The 13,707-nt window shown below is 39.8% G+C and overlaps 1 protein-coding gene across 1 annotated transcript in view; it reads right to left on the bottom strand.

Annotated features, from left to right (window-relative positions):
• The window catches only part of TEX9 (testis expressed 9), a 44,880-nt gene extending 32,230 nt beyond the window's left edge, over positions 1–12,650 (bottom strand). The window contains exons 1-7 of the mRNA XM_075530732.1: positions 12,602–12,650; positions 12,396–12,487; positions 11,387–11,450; positions 8,418–8,494; positions 4,373–4,418; positions 3,530–3,612; positions 214–392 (exon numbers count right to left, since the gene is read on the bottom strand). Coding sequence (XP_075386847.1) covers positions 214–392; positions 3,530–3,612; positions 4,373–4,418; positions 8,418–8,494; positions 11,387–11,450; positions 12,396–12,487; positions 12,602–12,622 — 562 coding nt within the window. The 5' untranslated portion in view covers positions 12,623–12,650. The remainder of the gene's footprint in view (positions 1–213; positions 393–3,529; positions 3,613–4,372; positions 4,419–8,417; positions 8,495–11,386; positions 11,451–12,395; positions 12,488–12,601) is intronic.
• Positions 12,651–13,707: the final 1,057 nt, after the last annotated feature.

Raw genomic sequence — 13,707 nt, 5'->3', positions numbered from 1 at the left:
TCAACAATTGGCTCATAGGCAATTTTATTTCATCTATAATTCTGTTCATTCCTCTCATTATCTTTTTCTACTAGATTACTTTGAAATAAATCCAAGACATTACAATATATTTTTAAATACAAAAAAACACTATTATTATTATTTTAGGCAAAGATGTCTTTTTCTAAGTAACTGTGCTATAAAGACAAAAATAACAAATGAAAGGAAACTTACCCGTTCCAATGTCTTTACTAACACCAGAAAAAATATCATCATCTACATATTCAGATAAGCCATTTTCATCCAGTTGCCCTTCAATTTTGCTAATTGTTTTTGCAAGAGAAAAATCTGAGCAATCTTCTGGAATGGCAACATCATTGGCATTTTGTCCATCAGAGTATTTCAATTTTATGCTAAAAATACATATGTAATATAGAAAGGAGACATATATTTTACCCAAATAACAAAGCAAATAAAAATTACTATAAGTGATTAAGGTATGATGAAATCTACAATAGATACATTCAAAGATTATATTACAAAACACTTTGCAGACATCCAAACTTCATGCATAACATGATCAAAATTGATGAAAAAAGATGGAATTTATTGTTTAAGAGGTAGGGATAAAATATAAGATAAAATTTTCATTTCTAAAAGCAATGAAGAATGGGTCTAGCTTAATCCCTCAACAATCTATGGTTCCAAAGGCTAAATTTAACAAATAAGCAGCATTCCAAATTCCACTGGAATAAACAAAACTTTCTTTAGAAAGTCAACTTAAACTCTGAAAGTAAGAAAATGTTACAATGATGGAACTACTATGTGGCATGTTTTTTCTTGATCAGTCTATTTTATATAACTCTCCCATTTTCTTCCTAGCTTCACTTTTTTAAATTCTAAAACAAATTTAAAAATTTAGCAGAGAAATGGGTATAAGAATTAAATATTTTGAAGAATTATACTGTAGTGATCAGTTTGGATAATTATAGATGTATACTATTGATAATTAGCTGAGAGGAAATGTCATGGCCCCCCTTTTGTTAAAGGTCTCCTATCTAAGGAAGTCTGCTAGGACCTTTTTTTATTGTCTATAGTCCCAGAAAGAGTCTGAATTCTCTCTCACCAAAAAGAAAAGCACACATTATGATCATATTATGGTCTTATTCTAGAAGAAAGGCTTGCTAACCTACTTCTACAATATCAGGCACTGAAAGCCCGGCAGAGCAGTTCTGACGCACATGGCATCGCTATGAGGTGGAGTCCACTCTATGGCAGCGGGTAGAGCCTTGCTTCACTTACACAGCCCTCTGTCTTTCAGTTTACACCAGAAATGTATGGTATTCTGTTTGCTACCTAGAGGTAGAAGACTACTTAGTCTAGAGAAAAAAAAGCCAGAGATAAGAATCCTAGGTTCTACTCTCAGTTCTAAGAAAGTATCTCATAAAAATATTAGAAAATTTTGAAATATGGCAATTTCATTTAAAGAGACATTACAAAATATTCATTAACTGCCATGAGATATGCTAAGTGGAAAAGGTTTTAACTTAGTAAATGTGGGTATGATATATGATATAAAAAGATCTGGGAAACAGTACTTAGTAATTAAGAATGATTATACTAGAAATTAAACATCTAAAATTATGAAAGCAATGCTAAAAAATTGTTTTTCCTCTTTAACAAGTGATGCTGGAAAAAATGGATATTTACTTTCAAAAAAATTAAGCAAGACCCTATCTCACTCGATGCACAAGAATAAACTCAAGGTGGATCACAGACCTTGAAGTTAAACCCCAAACTATTAGGGCCATCAATGAGGGAATTGGGACCAACTTGAGAACTTTGGCACAGGGAATACACAGGCTATCAGAAATAGGGAAGGACACAAACACAGAGGAGGCACAAATTGACAAATGGGATACACTGAAGATAAAACACTGTGTACATCGAGAGAATTCACCAAGAGAGTAATAAGAGAGTCCACAGACTGGGAAAACATCTTTAGCAATGACACATCAGACAAAGGCCTGATTACTAAAATCTACGATACTCTGCTAGCCTCCAAAAAGAAAAAAACTAATTGCCTACTTGAGAGGTGGGAAAAGGACTTGAACAGAAGTTTCACAGGGGCAGAAATCCGAATGGCCAATAAACATATGAGACAATGTTCCCCATCTTTAGCCATAAGAGAAACGCAAATTAAAACAACAATGAGGTACTACCTGACACCCTCAAAGGTAGCCCAATTCAAAAAATCAGAAAGCAACAAGTGTTGGAAGGGCTGTGGGGAGACAGGCACTCTCATCCACTGCTGGTGGGCCTGTATGTACAGCCACTATGGAAATCAATCTGACGATATCTAAAACAGATAGAAATCGAGTTACCATATGACCCAGCAATCCCCCTACTGGGTATGTACCCAGAAGAGGCAAGAAACAAACCAAGGCCAGACATCTGTGCTCTAATGTTCATTGCGGCACTGTTCACAATTGCAAGGAGTTGGAAGCAACCCAAATTTCCATCAACTGACGATTGGATTAAAAAATTGTGGTAATATACATACAATGGAGTACTACGCATCACTAAAAAGCCGTGATGAACGTATGAAGCACATCGCTGCATGGGAAGAACTTGAGGAAATCATGCTAAGAGGAGTAAGTCAGGCACAAAAGGACCAGTATACCATGAGCCCACTGAGGTGAGCATTAAAAAAAATGCAAAAGGGCCATAGGGAAAAAGCTACTGTATACAAACATTCTTGGGGTGAGGACTGTGTAGTATGGCAGGGACCAGGTCAAGTCCAGGGATGCACATGGTAGACAACTGGGGAGCAGGTGGGGAAAGGGAAAAAAAGGATGAAAATAAGGAAGAAATGGGTAGCGGGGGCGCGGGGTGCTAACCCACCCAAGGGGAGGGTATTGTTTATATCTCCACAGGGAAAGAGGGACCAGACTTGAACCCAGTGTCCCAAGGTGTGAATGTAACATTCCGGCGGGGAGTAGACAACCAGTGGAGCGGTCTGGGGGCTGGCCCCAGTACCAAATACTAAATGGACACCTGCTCCTCCCCCCAGAAGAATTTATTTCAAAGGACGGCATTGAATCTGCAGCTCCTGGAGAGGGACATATCTGATCGGAGCACACAGGAGCAGATGAAGGGGGAGGAGGAGAGAGTGGAGCACATCCTGGCCCACCAGGCCTTGAGGAGGATGACCCCAATTAGAGCAGCCAGTCCACAGAGAGGACCACATGGCCAGCCAGCTATGAGACATGACGCCCCTCACTGACCCATAGCCCTGCGAGGGACAGCACCGGAGACACAGTGTGGGAATTGCGTGGACCTTATCCCACCACACCTAGGCACTGGGGGAGTGCAGCGGAACTGCAAGGGAATGGAGCAGTGAGGACTCCAGGGAATGCGGAAGGCGGGCTTTGGGGCCAGGGCGTGGTGCCCCAACAGACTGCACTGAAAAACACTCCTAAAGGCCAACAAATAATCCTTGAACTAAAAAAATAAACATTAAAAAAATACCTTAAAAACAGTATTATACCTTGGATTTTTTTTCTTTCCATGATTTGTGGAGTGCAGTTTGTTCTGAACCTTGTTCACTGGAGCAGCATGTTTGGTCTTTGGCTACATGAAAAGAATGCAAATTACTGATTAAATAGATTCTAATTGTTTGCCAAGGAAAACAGTTTTGTATTGCATAGAATTCTACATAGAATTGTTTTTATTAAATTAGCTAAATTATATTTTGCAGAAACCCCAGAAAAACATTTAGATAGGATCTAGAGATGGTCAGAACCAATCTATTCTGGGATAAGAAAAATAAATATAAAATATTCAAGAATACTCAGCCAGCTAGTGGAGCATTAAATGCTAATGTTCTTGCTCAGAGAATTGAATTCTCTCAACTCGTTGAATGATAATTCACCCAACAGGCCGTCTCTGGTATTCACTTACTGTTCCTTCGGTAGGGAATTTGTAAATCCCAGCGTGCCCAGTACCTCGAATATGACCTCCACACTGTAAACCTTTAAATGAATGAATCTTTCAAACCACCTTCTTAAAATAAGAGCTTTCTTTTTCAGGTCTTCTACCTACCATAAGATTTTGGTTTTTAAAAGAAAACTAAAAGTCTCAGGCTGCAAACTCACACTGCACTTAGATATTTGGCCCCTAATGGATGGAAACGAGTCTCCAAATTGCTCAGTAAATAGAGACAAAAAAGATTCCATTTATTTTATGAGCAACAATTCATTATGGCAGTCCTTATGAGTATCAAGGTTTATATTTTATTGCAGCAATTCATCTCTTCTCTGTTTTGTGAAAGAGAAGCATAAAACATAACTTTCTACATAATATAGTTGTATTGATAGGATTGACTTCATACCTTAGTTTCTGAAAAAAGAATTGTCTCTTCAGATGACAGCAGATCTCTACAGACCAAAAATAAACACAATATAATAATGATCAATGATAATAATGATCAATATTCTTAGATCAATGTTACAGAAATTATATTCTAGTTGACTTTGCTAGAATTCTAGAAAACCATGTCAATATATTCTGAATGAGTATCTCAAACAAGAAGAGTGATTTAGTTAAATAATTCACCTTTGAGAAGATAAAACTACAGTGCCAATATTTTTGTAGGAAAATAAAGCGCTAATTTAATGACTAGAAATCATGCAAGGATTATGTATTTCACAAAATGACTCACCAACAGGGCTTTTAATTGTGCATACACCCACTGTTATCATTCTTCTAATGAATTTAATTACTTGGTCAATGTCTGTTTTTCTTTCACACTGTGAACTCTTTGTGGATAAAAACTGTATCTTCCTTGGCACTGCTGTATGCTTAGTACTTGGCACAGTACCGAGCACATAATCTTTAAAATTGGTGCTAAATAAATATTTGCTGAATGAATGAATAAATATATCTAAAAATGCCATTATTTATATGCAAAGTTTTCAAAATATGTTTGCAGTTTAAAATAAAGAGTGTTCATGGAGATGTGCAAACTCTGGCATATGGGCTGACTCTCCCCACCCTCATTCATTCACTGTCTACAGCTGTCTCACGACGACCACCACAGAGTAAGCAGTTGTGACGGCGAAAGTGTTCTAGTTATCTAGTGCTCATTTAACAGAACAGAAATCTATTTCTAGGTTGAGGAGGCTGTTGTTAAAAAGTGCCATCAGATCAATTCTCTCTGTGTGGTACTCCAGATGTCATCCACAGCTCATCAGGTCTTCTGTCATTAGTGTTCGATGAGTCAAATTATTCTTGAAATATGGATTATTCTGAAAATTCAGGTGGGCTATCCTGATGGTCAGATTTTAAAGATGGCTTTATTTGCATATACCTCACATATCATACAATGTAATCGTTTAATCATATTAAGAACATTTGTGCAATCACCACAATAAATTCCAGAACATTTGCTTATACTCCTTGTTGTTAGCTCCCCATTTCCCCGTATCCCCCCTGCCCTGCCCCTATGCAGTTACTGTCTCTATAGCTCCACCTATCCTGGGTCTCTTATACAGAAAATAAAACCCAATCATACAGAATCATACAAACACATAACACACCAACAACGATGACACAAACATTTAAAAAAAAAAAAGCCTCGTTCAAAGAAAAAGCAAAAATATTGAAAACCAAAACAAGTCTAAAATGGAACAAAAGGGAGATCAAATGATAGGGCATTACATTTCATCCCAACTGCTTCTGCCATAATTGACTTTGAAAGCCAGGCCATTCACATCCTTCAGCTTTGGTCAGAGCGTATTCAGTGGAGACTTCATCCATGGGGACCTTGTCACAGATTTTGGGCTTCCACTGTCAATCATCGCCCTCTGCAAACTGGGTGTTCACCATTCAAGCTCTGATACTCCTTCCTCCTTCCAATTAGAGTTTCGTGATTGATAATCCTTGGACCATAAAAGCTGGTGCTGTTTTTCCATGTGGACTTAGTAGACACCTCACTTGGATGGCTGCTTGTTTGCAGGCTAGTCTATAAGACCCCAGACACTATTCTTTCTGAGAGTGGGGCACCACCTGGCTTCTTCGCCACACTTTGGTATAGCACCTATATCTTCAGAGATCTCTTCATGAGGGCAAGAATCAAACAGTCATGTCCTAAGTACTAATTAGTTGGGGTGAGAATTAAGTGTAATTCACATTCATATATCTATGGCTTATAGGTGTCTCTAGTTCGTTTTGGAGACATTGTCCTCATTCTATGTTAGAGAACATTGTTAGTCACCTCCTGGGGTATAAGGTAATTATAGGACAGATTTGTTTTCTCTCTGGAAGCCCAGGGTATATTTAATATTCTTTGCCAATTATTTCGAAGGCATCAATTCTTTTTCAGTCTTCTTTATTCACCGTCCAGCTTTCACTTGCAAATGAAACAACTGAAAAAGCAAGGCCTACCTTAGTCCTCACCACATCTTTGGTCTTTCCCATTTTAGAGAGGTTGTGGTTGTTCCGGGCTTTTATTTGCAACAGACTTGCCAATTCAGTATCTCATTTGACTGGACGACTGCTTCCATGACCCAAGTAAAAGGAAATCCTTGGCAGGTTCAATCTTTTCTCAAGAAATGAAGGTGCTTATTGATCACGTTATGAGGGTTTTGAGTTCTTTGTTTTGAGGTATAGTCCACATTGAAGCTTAAAGTCTTTGGTCTTCATCAGTAACTGCTTCACGGACTCTTCATTTTTAGCAAGCAAAGTTGTCATCTGTACATTGTGGGTTCTTTATATAGTGTAGCTTCTCAGATTATTTGCTTGGTATAAAGACTGAGTAAGTATTTTGAAAGGATACAACTCTTGCTCTATATAACTCTTGCAGTATCCCCTCGCTCTATTCCAGGGTGGGGAGTGTCCATATAAGGCCTGTGAAATCATTAATACCAGGTCACATTACTCGCCTCGCCAAAGACAGGCAATTCTAGCCATCACATTAGGGCTGAGTTAACTAAATGTTAACAAATATGTTATTGATGTTGTTACTAGATGCCTGGTAGTCAGCTTTGACCCACAGCGACCATATACACAATAGAACGAAACAGTGCATGGTCCTGTGTCATCCTTACAACTGTTCCTGTGCCTGAGTCCACTGATGAAGCCACCGTGTCACTCCATCTCATCGAGGGCCTTCCTCTTTGTCGTTGCCCTTCCGCTTTACCAAACATGATGTCCTTCTCCAGGCACTGGTCTCTCTTGAGGACATGTCCAAAGTACATGAAATGAAGTCTTGCCACTCATGCCTCTAAGGAACGGATCTACTTCTTCCAAGATAGATTTGTTTGTTCTTTTGACGGTCCACAGTACTTTCGATCTTCTCCAGCACAATTCAGATGCATGGATTCTTCTTATGAGGAAACAGAGAACACCATGGCTTGGATCAGGTGCCTTTTAGTCCTCAAAGTAATGTCCTTGCTCTTGAATACTCTAAAGCAGTGGTTCTCAACTTCCTAATGTCACAGCCCTTTAATACAGTTCCTCATGTTATGGTGACCCCGTAAGTGGGTGTGGGCCTATCTTCATGTGGGTGACCCACCTGGAGACAGACAGAGAAGCAGTGTCTCGGTTCCTAAGACTATCAGAAATATGGTCTCAGGATAGCCCTGTGAAAGGGTCATTTGACCCCCAAAGGGGTCACGACCCCCAGGTTGAGAACCACTGCTAAAGTCTTGTACAGCAGATTTACCTACTGCAATACATCTTTTGATCTCTTGACTGCTGCTACCACGAGCATTGACTGTGGATCCAAGCAAGACAAAATGCTTGACAGCTTCAAACTTCAGTATGAATTACAACTCATTGTAAAAGGGGCCCAAATCTAATTTTTAAGTTCATAATTTTTATGGCGTGCAAACGATGTTCTAAATATCCAAATGATCCTTAGCAGAAAAAGTTCCCCACCCCTGGTCTATCGAAGGCACCACCTCTGCTCTGTGTACAGGTTCTATAGGAGCACAATGAAGGATTTTGGAATGCTGTTCTTTGCCAGGTTATCCATAACTTGTTATGATCCACACAGTTGAATGTCTGCACAAACTTGCTTTCAGCCAAGATCCATCTGACATGAGCAATGACATCTTTAGCTCCATGCCTTTTTCTGAATCTCGTCTGAATTTTTGGTAGTTCCTTGTTGATGGACTATTGCAACTGTTGTTTAATTATCTTCAGCAAAATGTTACTTGTGTATGACACTAAGGATACTGCTCAATAATTCCCACATTCTGTAGGGTCACCTTTTTTGGGGGAGCAGAGACAAATATGGATCTCTTCCAGTCAGCTAACTTCCAAATCCCTTGGCTTAGCTAAATGGCCACATCCAATGCTGTATTCATTTGTGGAATATCTCAAAACAATGTTTGAAAAAGAAAATACAGTGTTTGAGAATTTAAGTTACTTACCTTAAATTGTCATCATTCTTCTCTGCGTAAGATTTAATTTGTGAAGCAGGCCGAGTTCGCACCTCTTGCTGATCTCTCTAGTTAAATACAGAGAGATAAGAGATTTATAATACGGAAAAAGCCATATAACTAGGATATGTTCACATGCCTTCCTGATATTAATCCATTTTTGCATGGCCTTTGGTCTCTACGACATAAAGCTACAGAATTCTAAATGCTATGGCCTACGATGATCCTTTTACCTTCCATTGGCTATGGGCTAAGAACGTGGCTTTTATAGGAAAAATGTAAGAATGTCAACGCGAGAAGAGTAGGTGAAGGGAGACATCGGACAGTGTTAGATATGACAAAACAGTCATTTATAAATTATCAAGGTTTCATGAGGGAGGGGAAAATGAGCTAATACCAAGGGCTTGGGTGGAGAGCAAATGTTTTGATAATGATGAGGGCAACGAATGTACAAATGTGCTTTACACAATTGATCTATGTATGGATTGTGATGAGTTGTATGAGCCCCTAATAAAATGATTTTAAAAGAAAAAAGAAAAACAAAAAAGAAGACATGTAAAAAAAAAAAAGAATGTCAACGCATTTCTATGATCCCTGCTTCACCACTACATTAAGTTCTTCCCTGGTAAGTAACATGCAAAGAAAATTAAAATGACTCTCAAGAAAAAAAAAGAACCCAGCAGCAGCAGCAGCAGCAGCAGCAAAGCATCTTCAAACAGGCAAGCTTAACACCGAGATGACCAGGAAGATTCGGACAATGACACGCCAATAGTAAGGGCTTTTGACAGAGACATCAGGAAATGAATGGTGAGTAAACAAATGTTAATATGGCAAACGTTATATTGAGTTAGCTTCTGCAGGAACAGAAATACCCCCTCTCTCCTTTCCCTTTCTCAGCTTTTCCAAGTTTTCTGTTTTGTTTGATTTTGAAACAAGGTACTTTTTAGGGTCCGTTCAAGCATAATACATAATGAAACCTTTATTCTACTATAATGTTGGATTTCTTCAAGTATTTTCCTGCTCTTTGGATGCTGCCAAAAATTAAAGATTGGATAAATGTATTTTATTTGTCATAAAGTATTTCAATAGAAGTTCAACTAGTCAACCTGTATTTGTTTATCCAAAGATATTATTTGAAATGCTACATCTGAAAATGTTTGATTCTTAAACCAACAAATATCACACACCCAAAAGGCATTAAAATAAAATATTACCTAGATTTTCTTCCCTGTTCTACCAACTCTATTTTATTTAATTGTTAGTGTTGAGGGCAGGAATTCTAACTAAATTAAGTTAAAGAAGGGGGAAAATTTTAAGACGGCCATGTTATTCCTCTAAGGAGGACTACTATGAAAAACAGTAAACTCATTGCCATCAAGTTGCTTCCAATTCCCAATGACCTGGGAGGACAGAGAACTGCTCCTTTGGGCTTCTGACACCTGACGGGAGCCGACTCTCCCCAGTGGAGCAGCCGGTAAGTTGGAACCCTCTCTCTGTGGTCAGCAGTTCAATGCACAGCCCACTAGGTCACCAGAGCTCCTTAGTGCTAAGATAGTCCATTAATGAATGGCGATTAATGAATGGCGATGATGACAGTAAGATTGCCCAATTTGGTTCCCAGATTGCGACAGAGCATGCTTTGATACATCTTCGGGTAATACAGTCTTGTTCCATTTTCCTGATTTTAAACATGATTCTAATCAACCCTAAGAGTCTGGGCTATATTCATTTTAAGACCTTAAGAAACTGTGTGTTAGTTCTTAAACATCAATACATATCTGTGTACTAGTGATGATTGCTATCCTTTATTTAACTTTCTTCGGCAGACCACTTTATTTCTACCCCTACTGTTACTATTGTTAATTCTAGAGTCACTTTCAAATATTAATCTTTCAGTAATTGGAAGAATTATTAAATATGATTGTTGTTTGGCGCAATCAAATTGATTCCAACCACGAGGGTTCCTTTGTTAAATATTAATGTTGGTATTAAGTCAATGAATGGAGCAGAGCGTGTAGACAGAAAACTTATTTAGAAAATATATGCATACTAAAACATAAACATACACATACATGCATGCTGTTTGTGATCATTCATTGAGCTTAATATTTATTATTTTGGACATTTTTTTTGTTACGTATAAACCAAAAACCAACTTGTTGCCACCAAGTCTATTCTGACTCACATCAACCTTATTATAAGACAGAATAGAACTTCCCCATAGGATTTTCAAGGCTTTAAGCTCTATGTAAAAGTGTCTTGGTTATGCAATGGTTAAGAGTATTGCTAGCTGTAAAGTCAGTGGTTCAAGTCCACTCCTGGCACAAACAAAAAGCCTGGAAAAGACTATTGTTGTTTCTAACTCAGAACAACCCTATGCAGAAAGTGAAGCACTGCCCAGTCCTGCCCCACCCTCACCATCATTGCTAGTTTGAGCCCATGTGGTAGCCACTCCATCAGTCACTCTTGGTGAAGGTCTTCCGCTAATTTCCCAAGCATGACGTCCTTTTTCAGGGACTGGTCGCTCCTGCCACCATGACCAAATTACACAAGACAAAAATCTCACCCTCCGTGATTCTAAGGAGCATCCTGGCTGCACTTCTTCCAAGATAGATTTGGCCGGTCTTTTGGAAGCCCAGGGAATATTCAATATTTAATATTGATACCATAATTGAAAGGTGACTACATATGAACACACATATCAGAAAGATTTCGGCCTAGGGAACTTAATGGAGCAGCTCTACTATGTCCTAAAGGCCACTACGTATTGAAATCAACTACATGGTACACACTAGCACCACAATCTTTACCGGAGCACACTGCCATATCTTTCTCCCACAGTGAGTTCAAAAGGGTGCTCTTTTGGTTAGGAGGGGACTGCTTACCCACTGTGCCACTAGGGCCACTTTTTGTTTTTAAAAAACAAGCATTTACATGAAACTAATTGTACATTTACTTACTATTACTTCCTCAGCTTGTCGAACCAAGTCAGCTGTTTTTGCCTCCAATTCTGCATTCAAACGTCTAAAAGCATAAAATAATTTAATGGCTGGGATATACTGAAGATTCTACCAATAGTTTAAATTAAGTTGTAGCAACAGTTTAACAAACAAATGATCAAATCAGCAAATGTTAAAGCATACACATTATGTTTTTACTCTAAAAGTAACATGACGCTTATTCTTTACTCCCATGAATTCTGCCTTCCCTGAGATAAGAGACTCAGTGTAACTCCCGGTGGTCTTCTGCCCTTTAACCATTAGGGGGAGTGGCTAATGTATGGCGTTTGGGGAGAATTAACTGAGTGGGTTGGATTCAGTTCCATTCTTCCTTTTGGAATGAGTATACCTGCAGAGTTCAAATTCTAACCTTGCTTCTCCAAAAATAGATCTTCCCCTAACTGAGGACAAAGGCTGGGGATAAACCTGCGCTGATGCGGGGTCTGGTGTTGAAATTGAGGAGGTAAATTTGGGGTTTCGTGAGCAGACTCAATATGACTCACGTCTCAGCTGCATACTTCACAGTCAGCTGCACCAGAAAGAATAAAGTCAGTTATTTTTGAACTCCATCCGTCACTTTTGTGTTGTATTAATTCGGTCCCATAAACTGCAAAACTGACAACTCGATGGTGATAAGAGTAGTATGAGCCCCTAATAAAATGATTTTTTTAAAAAACTACTGACAACTCATCAAAGGAAATAACTTTTAAAATAAATTTTGTTCAAAATAAAAGAAAATCTGTTCATCGATTACCAGCTTTCAAGCAAGCAAGCATCTGCTAAGAAATGGGAAACCCATTCATGGGACAGAAGAAAAAGAAATGCAGGGCAGAGGAGCGAGCTGGCGGGGCGCGAATGCTGGCTGCGTGTGGCTTCAATGATCCAGTCACGCTCGGACGAAGTACGTGTCCGCACGTGGGCTCTTTCGGGCGAAAGGAAGCACGAAAAGCTCGACGGGCGCATTTCTTACTTATACTCTTGCTCTTGGGCGAGGAGGTCCCGTCCAGGTGCAGTGGGCGGCTGGCCGCGTGGCGGGCGCGGAGTCCCTGGAATGCTCCGTCTCTGGAAAAGAGACCGAGACGTTCAGATTCGAAATTAAGAGGGATTTGGCGTCCCGGGGGCACGCCTGGGGCTTGGCGGCTCTACAAAAGTTTAGGATGGAACTATCCCACGGACCCGAACACCTCGTCCAGCCATCCTGCGCCACAAGCGACCTGGTTACCACGGCAACCACATCTTCTCGCGAGATTTGCCACATCCCGGGCGCCAACTCCCGTCCTCTCGCCTCCCGTCCCTGGAAAGAGCGCGAGGGGCGGAGCGGGGCCTCGAAGCGGGGCGGGGCCTCGAAGCGGGGCGGGGCCTCGAAGCGGGGCGGGGCCTCGAAGCGGGCGGGGCCTCGAAGCGGGGCGGGGCCTCGAAGCGGGGCACTGTATGCTGCATGGGGCTGCTGAGCACGAGTACCCCTCTGGTGCATCGCCCCCAAGAACCCGGGAACCATGGAGGCGCCGTTAGCTCTAACCTGGTACGAATGACAACTTGGAAGCTTTTCAACTGAAAGAAGGCAAGTTTGTTTATACTACTCAATAGAAAACAGTTCAGTCAAACCTCTGCTCTGTTAGGGTTTTCCAATCTTCTAATAAAATTTAAGTCTTCAATGGAAATCTAAAGTTCTGATGTCTAACTTTTGTCTACAACAAAAGAGAGGCCAAGTTCTCAGGTCAGCCTACCTGAGTGTACATCCTGGTTCTGCCTTTGGCAGGTCACTGTCAGTATCTAGCTTACTTCATGATGGGAACATGATTGCCCAACTCACAGAAGTATGATGGAAATTAAATGATTTAGACCAGTGCCTGGGGAACACGCTACGGAACCAGTAATTCTGAGATACAACAGCATCAGGAAGGATATTGCAGGTACTTTGAAGAACAAATATTTGAAATCAGAATCTGGGGATAACTGGAAGTCTTTTTGTCAGCAACCGTTTTAATCTTCTTGTTTTGGTTGCACCGTATTGAGAAATTTTGATTTCTAAAGGATAATTGTTGGGTATCGTAACAGGTTTTTCACAATTTCCTTGAAAAGCTACTGAATTTAAAAGAAGAGAGAGGGTCTCCATCTAAACAAGACAAATTTAATAGATGCCATCTGTGTTACAGATGGCAGCTCTGAAAGTTTAAGAGTTTTAAAAATTACAAATCTGTAAGTTCTGTCATCAATGATCTAAACAGACACATAAATACTCAGGTTTTAATATCAGTAAAATAAATAATAAGCATTCAATC

This window comes from Tenrec ecaudatus, chromosome 14 (genome assembly GCF_050624435.1).
Source record: "Tenrec ecaudatus isolate mTenEca1 chromosome 14, mTenEca1.hap1, whole genome shotgun sequence".
NCBI classification, from domain to species: Eukaryota; Metazoa; Chordata; class Mammalia; order Afrosoricida; family Tenrecidae; genus Tenrec; species Tenrec ecaudatus.
This window is presented reverse-complemented; position numbering and strand designations above follow the sequence as displayed.